Source organism: Clupea harengus, unplaced genomic scaffold (assembly GCF_900700415.2).
Source record: "Clupea harengus unplaced genomic scaffold, Ch_v2.0.2, whole genome shotgun sequence".
Taxonomy (NCBI): Eukaryota; Metazoa; Chordata; class Actinopteri; order Clupeiformes; family Clupeidae; genus Clupea; species Clupea harengus.
Genome location: NW_024879819.1, coordinates 7,533 through 26,449, shown reverse-complemented (window position 1 = coordinate 26,449; position 18,917 = coordinate 7,533). Strand labels below are relative to the sequence as shown.

At 45.0% G+C, this 18,917-nt stretch overlaps 1 protein-coding gene across 1 annotated transcript; it reads right to left on the bottom strand.

Annotated features, from left to right (window-relative positions):
- Nucleotides 1-5,238: 5,238 nt before the first annotated feature.
- On the bottom strand, nt 5,239-18,305 carry rexo1 (REX1, RNA exonuclease 1 homolog). Its single transcript, XM_042705175.1, has 16 exons — nt 17,911-18,305; nt 15,469-17,333; nt 14,880-14,963; nt 14,458-14,674; nt 13,947-14,104; nt 12,860-12,997; nt 11,363-11,486; nt 10,866-10,991; nt 10,251-10,388; nt 9,789-9,902; nt 9,399-9,472; nt 8,378-8,488; nt 8,112-8,227; nt 7,671-7,809; nt 6,997-7,117; nt 5,239-6,382 (listed from the first exon to the last, which is right to left on the bottom strand). The coding sequence occupies exons 1-16, from the start codon at nt 18,095-18,097 to the stop codon at nt 6,294-6,296; spliced, it is 3,801 nt and encodes a 1,266-aa protein (XP_042561109.1). The 5' UTR covers nt 18,098-18,305; the 3' UTR covers nt 5,239-6,293.
- Nucleotides 18,306-18,917: the final 612 nt, after the last annotated feature.

Here is an 18,917-nt window from a genome sequence, read left to right as displayed (position 1 = left end):
CCTCACTCAAATCTTGTCTTTAAGGGCCGTTGTTCTTTTTGCTGCTCTTAAGCCATATTGAAAGACTTCTTTGCCTAGTTTGACTTAGTTGTGGGCTTAAAGGTTGGCCAACACATAGTTTACATCATTCAGCCAACATTAATGGCATTAATATTTTAGCATGTATGGTTTGGTACAGTCTACGCTTGCATATAAAAGGTTTATTATGGCACAGGATAATAATTTCTCTAAATTAAATGTCTCCAAGTCCATGAACATATGTCCCTTACAGTATTTTATGTTATTTAATGAACAATGGCTTTTTCAGCATTTTCACGAGAATCCAAATTCTTGTCGCCACTTTAAGGCTGCCGTGGATTCCCATGGCTCTTGGCACACCTGTACAGCTCGGCCAAGACTCCGTCTAAGTAGTTGCAAATAAGATCATCGCTGATAAACCTGCGCAGGCTTTTGGGGCTGAGGGGTTTAGAGATGTAAATTCGGGCCGTAAGCCTGACACTGGGCCGCGCGGGGCAGAGAGGCATGCAGGGGCGAGATTATGTTTCCCACGAGTATCAGCAGTGTGCCTGAGTGCCGGGGCTGGGCGCTCCCCCCTCCAGAGGCTAACGCAGGCACCAAGGACACCAGGCTAGGAGGGGAAGGGAAGGGGCAGCTGGCACTGCGGTCGGAGCAGAGCCCACACCACCACTTACTTACCGCCCACCATGGCCTTTGCCCTGCACTGCACAAGCTGACCTGCACCTCGTCATCCTGAAACACCAGCAGTATATCAAGCCATGCTGCTTAGGCCTTTACTGTGCCCCCTGTATGAGTGCGTCATACTGATCTGCACAGATATGATGTCAAGTCTCCAGAATAGTAGCTGACACTCAAATGGTTCTGGTTAAGATTGGATCTGGCCTTGTCTGGAACCATATAAGGGTCAGACCCTGGCCTGAGTCAGCTCCTCTCCTCGTTTGAACTGCCTATGGAAGATTTAGTCTTACATGTTTTATTTGTAGTCTCACCTCAGTCTCAGCTCATCATCAATACCTGTAGTCACAGGAAGCCTTGTGATTTAGAGGACTTATACCAGCTCAGCAAAGGAACTGTGGTGCACAGACTTGTACTGAGGTATTGTTTATATCCTTATAGAAATATACAATAAAGAAGTTATGTCTTAGAAGCACCACTGACATCCCATATTACTGCCTGAATTAAGAGAGGAAGACCACTTCTTCTACTGAAGTTCTTTTCAGATACTAATTTCCTCCATAGCAAAACCAACAAAACTTTATCTTGATCTGTACAAATAGCAGAGGACCCAGCTGCATGGAAGGCATACAATTCTTTAATATGTGTGATTTTTTTTTCTCCTCTTCTCAGATTTCTTTTGCTGCTCGCTTTTTCTCCCTCCCCTTTGAGACGTTCTTGGCTGTCAAGCTATATTAGTGTCTGATAAAAATAAGTCATTTAGAAGAGCCTCCGTGGAGCAGCCCCTGAACCCCATTAAGGGCTTCGCGCTCCGAACCCAGAAGCCTTTGTCTCCTCAGCCTGCAGGATTAGGGGAGATTTGCAGCTAAGAAAAAAAGTAGTTATTTCATGGCACTTTCATGATGAAACCTGGCCAAAGCTGTGTTGGCTGGGGGGATTAGAGCCACACAAAGACGCCGGTTGTGTGTGACCGCCCACCCCCCCTGCCGCCCCACCGCCCCTTTCCCAAAACCACCTTCGCCACCACCACCCCAGCTCAGTGGTCCTTCAACAGCACCCCCCCCCCCCCACACACACACACACACACACACAACTCATGATAACCGCCCCCCTCCCTTACACTCACCACCTCCTTTGCCTCCCACCGCCGTACCACTGTGGGTTTAGCCTAAATGAGAGATGTCTTAGCTGAGCCCTCCACGGCATCCAATCCTCCCCCAAGTTGGGGTTTTGTTTTCCTTAAATCCACATACCATCTTAAAGGGTAACACAGTGCTAGCTACTGAGTTTCTCAGTTTCTATCCGGATGAACATGCCTGTACTTGTGTCAAGAAATCTATTTTTTTGTGGTAAATGATTTTGTAAGCATTAGTGGAGTTAAAATATTTTAGGCCTTTGTGTAATTGTAAAAAAAATGAGCACAGCTATTTTCCAGCTGTGTAACTTCAGGGTACAATTTAAAGACAAAGGTTAATTCAAGATAAATGTTATTTGATTTGATGGCAAATGCAACTAATGACCATGCTCTATCATACCATGTTTATTATTGGCTTTGTAAAGACCAATTTATTATTTCTTTATATGCTTGTACTTGATAAAGAAAGTGTATGATTATAATTTTGGGTCATACAGGACACTAGACATTACGCTTTTACCTGTTTAGCGATTTACCTGCAATACTTTGCAAGTCACTGTAGCACCTCATTGCAGCTGCACTTGTTTATGGTTTGCAGTGAACTATATACCCCAATTTATGCAGAGTCTCTGAAATAAAACAGTGAGAGTTAAGGGACTGTTTAGAGTTCTGTTAAATACACTAAAGGAAAAAGGGCACCCCGTCAAAAGAGCCAAGGAACAGAGCTGAATCCTTTCAAGAGGAAGAAAAAAGAGAGAATAGAAGAAAAGAAAACAGAGCTCACTTTTCCAAGGCTGCTCTAACGCTGCCTTTGGCTTTTAATATTCTTTAGATTGGTTAAAGGGAGGAAAAAACTACAGGGGTGCCAGAGAAGGTCGGAGGGGGGTTTGTTTTGTCCTGGGAGGAGTTCCATAGCTCTTTTTTGTTTATGTCTCCTGTTTAACAGATGTTTGAGTTAGCCAGCAGCTTTTTCCCCTTCTTTCTTTAATTACTTATCAATAGAGGAACTTTGTATTGACAAGCGCCTGTCAAGAGGGGAGCTTTGTAGTTGTCAGTTATCTGCAGGAGAGCAGCTTAGAGGCGAGGCCCCTCGGACACTGGCTGGATCGATCGCCGAGCAACACAATTGGCAGCTTTGCGGTGCTGCAACGTGGGCAGGGGGCCATTAGAGGCTCACTATGGGGCTAAAGACTTCTTCACTGGGCGGGGGGGGGGGGGGGAATCGATGCGGCCAGCTGCCCTTTGACCTGTAGGGGTAGGGGAGACGGGCTGTGGGTCAGTGGTCCTCCACGAGCTGGTGATCCTACTAAGGGTACTCCAACACTCACGGTGGCTCTCCACACACTCCAACGTTGACCAAACAAACAAACATCTACTCCACACTGAGACAGGTTTTGAGAAGTCTCTCTGAAGCGCAGCCATTGAACTACATTTCCTAGATCAGTTAAGTATCGCGTATACTATGGTGCCGTTGCTCACTTGTTTCAAGTCTTTTATCACATGCTGCGAGAGTTTATGGCAGTTCACAGTCCAACGTTTTGGCAAATCAATTATCACTCATGGACAGCCTCCATAAATGAACATTTATCAGGTTTTAAAGGACATTAACGTGTGCCGTCGCTGCACTGTACAAAGAGAGTCATTTCATTACATAGTTGGGCCCTTCTAGCCTACAATAAGAATGGCATATGAAGTTCCCCAAACAAACTCAAGACATGGTGTACGTATAACTGAGGCCCCAAACAACTTGATATCCTTGAATAAAGACCAGATACCTAGCGCAGAGGGATAACTCACTAGTTAAACTTTACTGCATTGACGTAGAGTCGTGGGGACAGCTCTCCTCCAGGCATCAATGTCTTACTTTAAGGGAATCCTGAGGGTTGCAAAGGTCAGTACTGTTTACCTGTGACAAATACAATCTTATCAGAAGGTAAAGAACTGATACTTTTACATCTCTCTCAAACAGTCATCTGTCATAGCTTTACTGATTGGAGACCCTTTGGGCAGGAAATCAATATGTGACATCAAGGGATCAGTTAAGTAATGAGGCAACAGACGTGTGAAATCGGAGACACAGTTAATGAGAGATAATCAGGGGTGTGTGTGTACATGCACACTGTGGTCGTTTCTATTCTCAATGGATTTGGGGGTCAAGGTCATGATAAAAGGGACTTTCTCTTTATGCCTGTGTGTGTTGGGGGTGGGGGTTGTTACTGTGCATTTCATTTGCTTTGAGTGTATGATTAGAAGTTCACAGAACTTTTGAAAAAAGTTCATCTCTGTCAATTTACATCTAAATGAAGTCAAAAATATGATGTGTTCTGATCTAGGCCAAGGGCTAGTGCAAATGTAAACTGTTGATGAAGGCTTTTGATGAAGCTAAATATGTCATCAATTTGGCCCAAATAAATATAAAAAAAATCACTTTCACAAATAACCCCTTTTAATGTTACCTAAAATTCTTTCAAGTGTAGCACCAAACAAACAAAAAACTAAATAAATAAATCCCTATTGATGTCTGTTTGTTGCAGTGGTCAGCGGATCACTCTTCTCCAGCCTGAGGGACGGTTCAGCCTTTGCCCAGCATGGGGTCTGTGCGCCCAGGAGGGCCTAGCCTGACCCCCAGCAGTCAGAGGTGATCACAGGCACAGCACTGATCGAAGTTGATAATGAGAAGTCCTTCTGCCGCCTGCCCCCACATGTCCAAACACAACATTAAACACTGGCCGACCGCCTCCTCCCTACCACCAGAACATTGTGTGTGCTATTGATCCCAGAGAGACTGGGCGCTCGCGCTGACAAGTGACACACGGGGAGCTCAATGGAGCACACACGGGCAACAATGGGCCACAGACGCTCCACAAGTTAGGCTCTGTTTTTTTGTTTTGTTCCATTTTTTGTTTTTCCGATAAAACATCTGGTCCAAGAAAAAGGGGAAATCTATGGCAAAGCACCTGCTAGAAAATGGAGCTGGGATGTAAGGGACACATGGAGGTGAACTTGACCAGGGATGAACAGCACATGGCAGAAGGATGGAAAGGACAGGAATAATGCTGACAGTGAAAGGCATGATATCCAGAGAGGACAACCCTTTACTGGTCATTATACAGGCAGGAAACCAACCTTAAGATGCATTTCGTGGGCACAGCACCAAAATGTAGAGAAGCCCTTTCATGTTTAGGACATTTTTCTTTGCTTTTGATTTAATAGAGCTTTTCTGACAGCAAGCCAGTTCAAGTTAATGGTTGAAATGAAAGTGATTTTGATCAGTTTGAAAAATGTTGATCAATTTTTCTTCTCCATGTTGTTCTACTCTGACATTCAGTATAAAATGTCTCCTTTAAACCTTAAAAAACATTTGCTCTTGTTTTTTCCAACCACAAAAGAGATTCGTACAGATAAGTGTATTGAGTCATTTAACATTGTTTAATAGAAAAAGAAAAACTTACAAAACAACCTAGTGGCATATGTACAATGTAGCGTGCCAGCTCCATATTTCACACAAAAATCATTCTTTTGATTTTTATTACCATTATTACTGTATATACTGATATCTGCAGTTATTGTTTCTGTAAAAGAGTCAGTGACGGCTACTGTGGCAGGCAGGTATATGTTCTACCTACGTGAGGTTAGGACAAACCATAGTGAGTTCAGTATCAGTATTATTATCATGCATTTCCTAGGGTTCTGAGCCTCAGAAACGTTGTTTAACTACACAAGGAGAAATGCACTGCTCGGTGAGCTACTTAACACTGTGTATTCCAATTACAGTCTCCCCTAAACAAGCGTGAATAATAGAATATCCTAATCGTAATAATATAAGTAATACTACTTAGAATAGTTTCAAGTCTTTTGCCATTTGTCAACTATGTGAACCACCAACGACACATTCCACCATGTAAACAATCATTTAAAGAAAAGTACTATCTGCAGTACGAACACAAGTTAAATGACCCGGTAAGTGCATTTACGGCAGACTTTAATGGGCAGTTGTCTATGTGTGAATGCACACATAAAAAAAAGAAACGTGACAGCAACAAAACAAAAAGCGAAAAACAAAACAAAACAAACAAAAAAAGAAAACAAATTGAGACGTGCCTGCATCCTAGCGTATTTGAACAGCTATGTAGTTAGCTGCGTTGACGTTTACATGATCAATCTCAAACGGTTGGTTCTCAACTATCTGTGGCTTTAACAGTAGGGACAGCCATAGTGCAACTCAGCTCCAACAGCTCGGCCTTCCAGCAGGACACACCACCACTGGGTTCCTCCATCTCAACACCAACCTGGAGCTGTGCCCAGTCCCCACATATACACAACTACAAGAGGTCCTTTAGAGCAGAGGCCAACAGTGCATTTCGATGGCTATGGAGCGTCTCTTTCTCTTTTCATTCCTCTCTCTCTCTTCCATTCAGTCTTTCTCTCCTGAAGCGGTGACAGGTAGAAGTAGAAGGGTCAAAGGTCATCTCTTGACCTTGGCGTCCTCTTTGATCTTCCACATCATGAGTTCCATGCAGGCGCAGGCGTCCTCACTGGAGTCGTGCCCCTCAACTGCAGTTACAGATCAAGAATAATAAGGAGTGTTTAAGTCATACTATAGGCTTACTCATATGCACTACACAATGCACTCAAGCCAACGACTAACTTGTGAATACGAGTACACAGCTACCTTCTTTGGCTGCCATGTCACTTGAAGATGAAGCACGTTTAGTAAGTCATATAATCTCAGACTCTCACTCATTAATCACATCATATTGACCTTCCTATGATTGATCAGGTTTACACCTACAGCCACCACAACCTTTAGAGGACGAGGCTGGACACCCTTGAGTTAAAGGAGCATTGATAACACACCATCCTCACTCTACACAGTCACAGATTTCACAAAGACATAAGCTTTGATGGTAGTCTTGGGCTATTACATGAAGAGGCCACAATTTTAAAGTAATTGATTTTGTCTGGATTTTGTCTTCACTAACATTGCCACAAAGTTGTTGGAACAGGTGCATTCTTAATAGACCTCATATTTACCAGACAGAAAGCTGAATCACTAGTATTTTTCAGTGCTGTCATACTGGTCTCAACTATGCCTTAATGGTCCATCACAGGCAAACCGGAGAACGTAGCTAAGCAACCAAAGTGTGCATGAGGGTGGAGGGCCTCACCATTGTCCTGGATGATGCGTTTGAGGTAGTCTGCCATCAGGTTCCTCAGGGCGCGTTTGTAGGGAGAGCCCAAGCGGTGGGGAAACACTATGGCCGTGTCCACTACAGTACTATGCACCAGCTGCAAGAGGGAGACAACACAACGAGTCAGATCAAGCGAGCGAGCTAGCGAGCTACGTACCACCCACAAGACTGCTCTCTGGGAGGCACAAGGCATGAAAACAAGGATATTCGTATCTGGCTTTTTAATGAGCCACTGTAATGAAAAACAATAGTTTAAATATACAGTATATATAAAATAAATTTTTTTATTGTAACTGTATTGGATTCGACATGGATTGACAACATTTGAACACAGCAAACAGACTCGTGCATAGACAGTGATGTGAGAGCAATCCACAAAGCAATTCAGAAATATTCACATATACAGTATATACAGTCGATGGAAGACAATATACTGATGATATTGCATTTCACCTTGCTGAAGTATAATCGGTTCCTCTGTATAATTTAAAGCAATTTCTTTGCCAAATACAACTTAGAAAACCTATCCAGCTGTTGTGTATGTACAGAATATGCTGAATGACTGTGGATTCAGCACTGTTAAGCAAGAAAAAGAAGAAAAAAGGCAATACTTGATCAAGCAAACTTCAGCCAGTGCTGTGGAGGGTTACCTTGAGGGCCTGGAGATCACTCTCTAAACTGTGTCCAATCAGGATGGACTCAGCACTGAACATGCTGAGGAGCACTGCCTGCACGTCTCTCAATGTGATGGTGGTACTCTCCAGATCTTCCTCCGTCACCCCCGAGAACCTGTAGTACGCACACACACACACACACACACACACACATAAACATGCACACACATGCACACAGAGACAAAGACATTTAGAAAATGCCCATACACACATAAACAGATACATACACGCATAAATATGCACACACATGCACAAGGACATGTAGAATATGCCCACACACACACACACACACACACATACATACACATACACACACACACAGTGAGAGGGCATTGAATTTTACAGATGGCATAATACATAAAAAGTTTCCAACATCAAACGGTCCCCCTGTGGGCTTCACGCCTTCAGTGTTCTGACCTTGTGTTGTAGTCCACCACTTTGGCTTCAGGCTTCACAAATGTGTCGTAGATGACCCTCAGCTCGGAGTTGATGACTGTCACCCGGGTCAGATCCAGGCCTTGCCTGGTGTAGCACTGGGGATGGAGATGAGAGGAGACGGAAACATGAGTAAGGGCAAGACAAGTCTAGTCCATGACGTCCTGTTTCATGGTCCCTCCTGAGGCTTGGCCTGTTGGCTCCACGCGACACGAGGCAACACGAGGGCTCTCTGATGGATCACTCACCATCTCACAGTCCAGGGCAAACACCCCAGCGTCTCCGTCAGCTGGTAGAGGCTTGTCGAAGGTCTTTACGTATCCCTCTAAAGACTCCTTGCGTCCATCCTGCACGTGTTGCTGTAAATAAACAGTGAGCATACATACATAAGGGAGACAGAGCTCTCTACAAAGGTTGAGGATTGTGATTTTGGTCTTGTTTAATCAGACACAAAACTTATCCTTTAACATAAATTCATATTGAACAAATATACATAATTGGATGCATCACAGTCATTTATCCTCAGCCTCATTTGAAGAACACAACAGCAGCTGTACAATAACATGTCTACCATCTTGAGAGTGCCCCCTAGTGGTAGAAACTCAAAAACCAGAGAGGCATTTATGGACCTTCAAACATGGCATCTCCACATTAAAGTGCCAGATGTCTTGCCTCAAATACATGAAGGGCATTGCTGAAGTCTATTGTTAATGAAAGATGTTAGCTCTGAGTTAAATGGATTCCATGTAATCAGTTCTAAAAAAAAAACATGGGCACCTGCAGAACTTGTTTATTTGTTAACATACTTTCTGAATGGCTTGGGGTAATCCAACCAAGACATCTCGTAAGAGATTTGTCCCGATGTACTCAGAAGAAAGAGACATTGTTCCCTTCACACTGACACAGCAGTCATAGATTTATATACTGTGTTTGATGTATGAGGCAACACGTTGCCCTCTGTGTGCATACATTATACCTTCAGATTCACATAGCATCCACAAAATCTTTTATGAACTTAAAAAAAAATAAAAAAGTTTAAAAGTACAGTAGACAGTTTGCTGTGGACCCAGAGCAGTAAAGGACAAAATAAAAGTACAGAATTTCTCGAATTCCCTGTGCATTCTACTGAGTTGATTCTCTCTTTAAACAATACTGTTTTTTTGTTGCACAATGAGAACACATAAAATAGGTCCTCAATCCATCTTAGGGATGTGTGGTCAACACAAGCACAAGGCGACGGCGTGTAGAACACACCACCCAAGAGCTTACCTTTGCCACCTGGCATCCGGGAGAGCCCACGGCACCTGAGCAGCACGTGTAGTGTGTCTCCCAGCCGCCAGAAACTGCAGGTGAAGACAAACAAAAGTCAAGCATTAAAAAAAAAAACAGCGCAAGGTGTCATAAAACCCTGCTTTGTAAGGACTTATTGCACTGTGTCTCATCCACTGCTCTGCATGTCTGCCTGAATTCATCAGGGTTGCTCTAAATTACCTAAAAACACCTGCCCCCTAATGCAGCATTATTATTAGCCTGACTTTAAACAGGTGTGCTTGCAACAAAAGGTAAGACTGAGAGGATATGGAGATCCTTTGTTACTAATAGCAGATCTAAAAGCACCCCAACCACACCCTGATCCCATCTCCCCACGTGACCTCTGACCTTTGTAGCGGCGCACGCGGCCCCAGTGGAGGTTGCACTCCTCCTTGCGCACGCAGTTGCCGCTGGCGTTGATCTTGTACTCGGCCCCACACCGGCAGCACACCTTGGAGAAGGCTAGGAGTGGAAAAGGAGCATCAGAAGCTATGGCAGACACCCACGGTTAATACAATACATACAATGTGTGGGAAGGGTGGAGAAATACAGCGAGAGACTGTGTCTGCATGTCTGCATGTGTGTGTGTGTGTGTGTGTGACACAGAGAGAGTCAGACACAGTTTCTGCTTGCATAAGTGAGAGAGTTAGTAAGTGAGTGAGAGTGTGAGGGAGAAAGAGAGAGAGAGAGAGAGAGAGAGAGAGAGAGAGAGAGAGAGAGAGAGAATGTACTTAAGTGAGAACCAGAAAAAGAAAGACGGAGTGTGTGTGTGTGTGTGTGTGTGTGTGTGTGTGTGTGTGTGTGTCTCACGGTCTGGGTTCTTCTTCTCAGGGGCGTTGTGGATGATGACGTGTCCTGGGCGCTCAGGGTTGGATCTGGGGTAGTTATTGTCCTGCAGCTGCTCCTCCGTCATGAGGTACTCCTTCAGCTTCATATACAGACACGCTCCTGGGGAACCACCCAGAACAGACAGCCACATGCTTTAGCCAATAGGAAAGACCCAGACCAGACAGCCACAAGCTTTAGCCAATAGGAAAGACCCTATTCCCAAACGCTTCCCCACACACGGAACAAACAATGCTGGGATGTCACCGTCGGCAAAAACACAGCTGAGTGAAACCATCAGCTGTGGTCTGAGGACACAAATTCATCAGCAACCAAAACTGATCTCCTTGGGTTTCCTGGTGTTGAGGACAAATACTAGTGTATCCTCACTGGATACAGTGGAGGCCTTGGTTAACAGAGGACACAAATTAAATCAGCAGTTACAGAATTACTCAAACTGGTAGTCAAAGTAAGAATACAGACACAGTATTAAGAGTATTCCAGCTGGTCTATCTATCAATACACAACCTAGCCTCCTGTGTCTTCAGCCCTTATGTTAGCGCCTGCGGAGGATGGGAAGCTAAGGATGGGAACAGTCACCTGTGAGCTCCAGCTCCTGCTGCTTGCCCGTCCTGTTGATGGTGAAGCTAGTCTTGGCAGCCATGCGGCCCCCCAGCATCTTCTCGTGGGACTGAGCCTTCTGCCCGGCGCTTTGTGCGTTGTATTCTGGAGAACAGCAGGAGAGGGTGGGATGGAAACAGAGTGACCTTTGGGTTGTTTGTAAAGCCGTGACATGATGTGCAAATTGTGGAGGCATCTTGGTGCCAATCACTAATACATAATGCAGAGTAATACTGCTGTGAACTCTGTAATACTACTGTGAATTACATAAATGGATTTCAGTGTTTTGATGTTTTGAAGAAAAGAAACAGGGTAGGAATGTTTGTATGAGTTTGTGTGTGTTTGTGTGTGTTTGTATGAGTTTGTGTGTGTTTGTGTGTAGTTTGTGTGTGTTTGTGTGAGTTTGTGTGAGTTTGTGTGAGTTTGTGTGTGTTTGTGTGTTTGTGTGTGTTTGTGTGTGTTTGTGTGCGTCGTACTGGGGGGGTTGGAGGTGGGCAGTGTGCTCTTGTTGCGTAGCTTCTTCAGAGTGTTGACGGCCACATTCAGGTAGATGTTCTTACTGCTGCTGCGCTCGTACACCACCATTTCCTCATCCAGCGCCTGCAGGGACACAACATGTTCACAGCTCACCTATCACACCACATCAGCTCACCAATCACACCACATCACACCACATCACACCGCATCACACCACATCAGGTCACCTATCACACCACATCACACCACATCAGCTCACCTATCACACCACATCACACCGCATCACACCACATCAGGTCACCTATCACACCACATCACACCGCATCACACCACATCAGCTCACCTATCACACCACATCACACCTATCACACCACATCAGCTCACCTATCACACCACATCACACCGCATCACACCACATCAGGTCACCTATCACACCACATCACACCACATCAGCTCACCTATCACACCACATCACACCACATCACACCACATCAGCTCACCTATCACACCGCATCACACCACATCAGGTCACCTATCACACCAAATCAGGTCACCTATCACACTACATCACACCACATCAGGTCACCTATCACACCACATCACACCACATCAGCTCACCTATCACACCACATCACACCGCATCACACCACATCAGGTCACCTATCACACCACATCACACCGCATCACACCACATCAGGTCACCTATCACACCACATCACACCACATCAGCTCACCTATCACACCACATCACACCTATCACACCACATCAGCTCACCTATCACACCACATCACACCGCATCACACCACATCAGGTCACCTATCACACCACATCACACCACATCAGCTCACCTATCACACCACATCACACCACATCACACCACATCAGCTCACCTATCACACCGCATCACACCACATCAGGTCACCTATCACACCAAATCAGGTCACCTATCACACTACATCACACCACATCAGGTCACCTATCACACCACATCACACCACATCAGCTCACCTATCACACCACATCACACCACATCACACCACATCAGGTCACCTATCACACCACATCAGGTCACCTATCACACCACATCACACCACATCAGCTCACCTATCACACCACATCACACCACATCACACCGCATCACACCACATCACACCACATCACACCACATCAGCTCACCTATCACACCATATCACACCACATCAGCCCATGTATATTTAGTAATTTAGCCAAAACACATTTCTATACACATATATACAGTTATGTATATATATACATTTATACAGCTATGCACATATATACATTTTTAATCAGTTTGTATGTACATATGTACATATGCACGTATGCACACGCTCCTTCGCTCTACCAGTCGAGCTACAGGAACATAAACACACAAACACACACACACACACACACACACACACACACACAGAGAGACGGCTCTTGCCCCATTGATCCATGCACTACCTTAGAGTTTGCTGGGCAGGGAGGTGCTTACCATCTGGAAGGCTGTGGGCTCCAAGGGGCTGATCTTGAGGCACTCGTCGATGAAGAGGTTGAGGTAGCGCTGGCGGACCACGGTGGGGACTTTGGCTCCAAACTCGGTGGGGATGGTGGGGCGTTTCATCGACGAACTCTGAGGAGAGGGAGCAGGAGGAGGAAGGGGGGGCACAAATTAGGCCATAGCACTGGTGGGCACTGGTGGCGGGCACTGGTGGCGGGCATGGCCCTCAGGGCAGATCAGGCGAGGTCAAACAGCCAGGAAGGGCCCCTGTAGTTACAGGTTTCCATCCATCTTCCAAGGAGCAGCATCCGTAAATCTACTTAGCAGCCTAATCGCAGTCAATAAACGATTGATTAGGTGATGTGCGGCTATTTGATTGACTGAAAACCTACATTGGTCCTCTGTTGGAGTTGGAGGAAGGGGAGAGATTAATTTGATTTTATTGATGTAAAAAATATGTCTTTTATGGTTGAATTATTAGTATTTTTTAAGCAACACTAACAAGCTTTAGTCTAAAATTAGTGAGCTAACTATCTGAGGCCTACAACAGCTAGGTTGGCTCTGATTAAAGCTAGGTAGCATGCTAACTGGTGTCTTTCGGTGATAATTGCCAATGTTTGAAGCTGTGAAAGCTTTTTTTCCCATCCCGGAAACTACATAGTGCATAGACTGGACAGCTAGTGGGAACAACAGGTGTTTACCTGTCCTTCACGACCATATACCATCAAAATGAATTTGAAGATGATAAAACTAGTTGCCCATAAAAACATACCTCGAAAAGTAGCAAATTGTTGCATGGTGTTGTTTGAAAGTGTATTGAAGATGATAATAAAAACAATGGCAATACCTGTTGTTTTCACAACCCACAATACATCCCTGTTGAGTACTCTTTGATTATAATCACGATCCCAACCCTATAGGCCTCTTCAGAAGACGCTGCCCTCTATTGGTACACGTACAGAGGTACACAGGGCGGAGGACAGGGGAGTGTGATCCTTGGGGGGCTTTCCCTGGCCAGTCTATGAAACAGATGATGAGATGCATCTTCCTGTGGTTTGGTGCCAAGATGGCTGCTACTCACCTTCATAGTGGGCGTGTGGGCCACTCTCTTCTGCACGCTGGTGGACACGGTCTTGGAGAGGATGCCTGCACTGGTGTGAGCCTTCACAGAGAGCTGCTCGGGGGTCACTCTGGTAGGGGACAACATTCGGGAGCCAGCCAGCTTGACCTCAGATGAACCTGAGGCAGAGAACATAAGGAGTCACTAAACAACTGACCAGGATCTCGGAATTTCAATGTCAGATCAGCAGAGGTGGAAAGTTTATGTTTCCAACATCTGGTTTAATTTTTCAATTGATCATGAGATCAGCCAGTTCATTTCACTTTCAAGTTTAAAAGATGTGTTACTTCAAATTAAAGACTGTGGCCACAGAGCAAGATAAAATACATTTTAGACGCAGAGATACTTCTCTGTGCTAAATAGCAGTAAAACTCTGGAATGCCATATTGTCATACTACACTGTTGGAACAGCATACACTCCAGTCCTATGCTGTAGGCACACAGTATTGTGCTATAGGGCTGCTTTGTTTACCTCTCGGAGAAAAAGCAGAGGGGGTCGGCCGATGGGCCACTCTCTTCCTCTCCCCAGGAAAGGGGGATTTGGAGCTGGAGGAGGACGAGGAGGCTGCAGCGGCTTTCACCGCTACGGCTAGCTGCTCTGCCTGCTGCTGCGCTATCTGCATACGCTGGTAGCACATCTCCTGCGCCGTGGGCCTCCGGTAAGGCCTCACCGTCGACCGAGGCTCTGCCTACACAGAGGAACCCCAGAGAGGCCTGAATTATGTTGATGTTGGTCTTCAAGGAAGCATGTTTTATCAACAGCAAATACTTCAAATGGCTTCTTTAATTTAAAAAAAATAACAAACAAAAAAAAAAACAAGGCTAAAAGTCTTGATTGTAGTTGCACTATCTCTGAACATGTCTGTAAAGCCGTTTCTGAAAACTCACGCTTACTTTGCCAAAGTGTGAGAGTCGTTTTTTCTGTCCAGGAATGACTGCGCTCTCAGGAACATCACTGTCTGTTGGCTCCTTGGGTGGCTGTGAAAGCAAAACAATGAGGAGAAAAGGTCCCAGCTCTCAGTTCAGCAATGGGGCCATAAGCATCCGAACACATCCGGTAGCCTCCACCTTATCAGGGCCACATCATTGCCAGTGACAGAGGCTACTAGTGAGACTGACAAAAACCCTTTCTATACAATACTGCTACATCTGCTACTGCTGTGTACTGCTGCATTTTGGATGTTATTACTGCAGTTTTCAACCTGTAAGGCAGGTGGGTGGAAGTATCTGTTAAGAGGAGCTTGGATCACACGATTGTAGGAGCACAACGGAAATATATATAAAAATATAAAACTGAACTATGAACTATGTCCGAACCTCATTTTGACAGTGTGTGTGTTCAAGGGCTAATCAGATTTTGATTACATTTTCTGAAATAAAATGTGATCAATATTTTGAACAGCCTGACCTGTAATTTAAATATGGGTGACAACTCAAACAAAAGTACAAAAGGTCCATGCCAACAAAAGCACACGGCCGGTACCTGTTTGGCTTGCCTCCCTTTGTCCTCAGTTTTGACGTCTTTGGACTCATTAAAAATCCGCAAGCACTCCTCCAAGGGGTCCGATTCATAGTCCACGTCTTGCAGGCCGGAATAATCCACACCGCCATAATCAACATCTTCATAGTCGCTCCGGTCATCTTCCTGTCCGATTTCATCCTCAGAAGACGAGCGACTGAGATCGACCACATCCCTCTTGCTGCTCAACAGGCTTGTCCGCCTGTGCGCGGTGGCCGACTTCCTCACGATGTTCTCCTCCTCTTCCTCCTCTTGCTCTTCCCCCTCTCCGCTCTCATCTCCAAACAGATCCACGTGGCTCAGAGACCTCTGTTTCTGCCTACCTGCCTTAGTCTCTTTGCTGGATGACAACAAGCTGCTTTTCTTGCCCTTGTCCTTGCTGCTCGACATGCTTCCTTGGCTTAATTTGCTTCGGTCCCTCTCTTTCCCGGCCGAGTGAAGCTTGCCGTTCTTTTGATCCTTGTGTTTGGATGAGTCCTTCTCATGGGTCTTGTCTGACTTATGCTTCTTGACCTCGCTGCTTCTCTCCTTGTCCTTGTGGCCCGACTCACCTTTGACCTTCTCAAGACTCTTGCTCTTGATGTCAGTGCTCTTATCATCCTTCCTGCTCTTGTATGCAGCTTTATCCTTCAGTCTGTTTTTATCCTCTGTCCTGTCAGTCTTCTTTATGCTCTCTGAACTAAGTTTCTTTTTTTTATCACGGGTGGAACTCTCTGTCCTCTCCTTCTCACTACTGCTTTTTCCATAAGACCGTTTCTCTTCTCTTTTCTCTTCTCCGTTCTTACTGCTCTTCTTTTGACTGTCTTTTTCTTTCGCTTTCTTTTCAGGAACCTTCTCTCTGGGCTGTTCTTGATCCAAGCACTCCTCCAGGTCCTCCGACTCCCCGTGTGAGGAACCTTGATCTGGCCTGGAGTTATGGTTCCTCTGCTGCTTTAGAACCCTTGAGGCGGTGATGTCGCCCTTCCCGTCTGAGATTCTCTGAGTGCCATCCTCGACCGAAGCACTTCTGAATTTCCTTCGCTGCATGTGACTGAGCAGTGTCGGCCGGTACTCCATCCCGGAGCTCTCCCCGTCAGACTCCGAGAAACAAGCGGAGTACTTCTGACTGTCCACCACCGGTTGCTGTGGCCGCTGTTTTTTAACCGTAGGCACATACTCCTCATCCATAGATTGCTTCCTCTTACTTGTCGGCAGGGAAGCCTTCTTAGTCTCTGCCTCAGTGGTAAGTGTCCTCCGGCCCTTGTTTTTGCTGGCCAGTTTGGCTGAGAAGTTGGATAGAGGGTCATATTCCATGTCGGTGTGGGGTTTGGATGTGTCAAGTGTGTACTTGCACTTCACAGAAGTGGAGCTTCGAGGGCTAGAGGGAAGACTGGAGGAGCGGGAAGTCGGGCTGAAAATTAACGATTTTTTCGCTGTTTTGCTGACAGTTTTGGGCACATACTCCAGAGAACTACCATGGTTGTCCTCACTTTCCGAGTCCAAGATATATTTATTGGAGCGAGGAGTGGGACTGTAATCAGCCCCTTGTGTCATCTGATAACACCCAGGGTCGTAACCCTGATGAGAAGCCACAGGGGTGGGCTTTTTCCGTTTGGTTGCCACAGTGGCAGAGTTTGCCGTGGGCTTGTATTCCTGGTCCCCAATATGTGAGAGTCTCCTCTTCTCTCTCTCCACCTCACACTGAACGGCCTGGATGGCGCGATTGACCAGTTCGAGCTCCATGGCGCCCACTTCCATGGGAGAGCCTGCTCGAGGCTTGACCTCTGGTTCCTCATTGCGATTGTCTTCTGGTAGCACTACCTCGGGGCTGAATGGGTCGTAACATTCTTCTGCAAAAAACATAAACACCAAACATTATAGCATAAAAGTGTGATTGAAAATCAATCATCAGTTGTGATCGGACAGTTATTCAGTCGGATTTAACGTTTTTTCTGTCTTTTGTTTAGTGTTAATAGCCCCAGAAACCTAACAGATGTATGCCAAAGATACGATAATAGATAAGTATTGTATAATAGATAGATACGATAAAAAAAGAAGTCTTGTATAACAGGTAACTCATGGTGATCTAACGTAAATGCGATCGACGTTTCAGTAGACAATGATGCAGGTATTAGTTCAGTGAATGCAATATCTGCAAATCAAAATGTACGGTGTCGATGACAAATAGTGAGTAATGTTGAGCGTACATCTTCGCTGCGAGCAATTAATTTCACTTGTCTAACGATAATACAAATGTGGCGTGTGTCACTAACAACTGATTCCCCCCGACACATTTAGTTTCAGTTTAAGTAACAATTGCAGCAGTAGCTAATGGCTTCTGGTAATCGCAATGCAATAACTAATCAGAGCATTAGACTGCAGCTGTCGCGTACATGTATTTGTTTACACAGGGAAAACGGAAATCACCATTTGTACTTGAAGAGAGTTCTTTAGTTTTTCTGACTTCAAACGATCCATAGGAAGTCCTTCTCTGGTTGCTGTGTCTGAAGTGACAGTACGGTCGGTTGCACCCATTTTTGACGATCTTCCCGTTATAGCTCTCGCTGTAAAACGGGCAGTCAATCCCACGGAAAAACCCGGTGGATCTCAACATAGTCACCCAAACGCTCTAGCATTCCCGTGTAATTCAGGTCAAATCAACACAAGTTACACTTCTTTATTGAATAAATGTACAACTATCTCTAAATGAACCTTTCTTTTGCCACTTTCCTTCTCAATAGGAACAACAAGCGTTCGCACGACGCCATCTTTTATTGTTCAACTAAAGAAAAAAAAAACACGCACGAAAAGCCCAAACTGTCGCATATTACTGACGTCATGAGAATGCCTGATTATTTTTTTGTGCCTGTAAAAGTACTCAAGAAACATTGCGCATCCTCTGTGAAACCCACGTTTAACACACGTCCCTATTCAAAATATTCTGCATTCGGGGTTTAAGTTTATATAAACAGCGACATTGAGCCACCTTATAACATCTCGCAAGTCTAGATCTATCCTACACTTTTGCAGAAGAAAAAAGAACATGAGACTAGACTGAGAAACAACGGCTTACTCAGGCTAATAATTTATTAAAATGTAGAGAGCCTGGGCTTTCTTCTGAATAAACTGAATATAGCCCACTAAGCAATGGCTTCATTAATCAAACAAGCAATGTGAAACTTTATTGGATAATTTAGACAAGTCAAACCAGAGACACGTCTGTTTGAAAACATTTAATAAAATCAGGGGGAACTCGGGTCAGTTGATGCACACGAGAACAAATACGCAATCACACCACACACGTCCTGATCATGGCCTCGCTCATCAACAGATCCAAGGATAACCTAAAACGGCTCATCCGCCGTAGCCCTCCAACCTATAAACAGAACACACAAATTGCATCGACTTTCTGGATTATAAACATGTTAGAAATC

Coding starts and splice junctions, on each gene's coding strand:
- rexo1 (XM_042705175.1), bottom strand. CDS start 18,097: ATGTTGAGATCCACCGGGTTTTTCCGTGGGATTGACTGCCCGTTTTAC. Junction 17,334..17,910: donor ACTCTCTTCAAGTACAAATG/GTGATTTCCGTT, acceptor TGTTTTTTGCAG/AAGAATGTTACGACCCATTC. Junction 7,810..8,111: donor GTGGTGGACTACAACACAAG/GTCAGAACACTG, acceptor TGCGTACTACAG/GTTCTCGGGGGTGACGGAGG.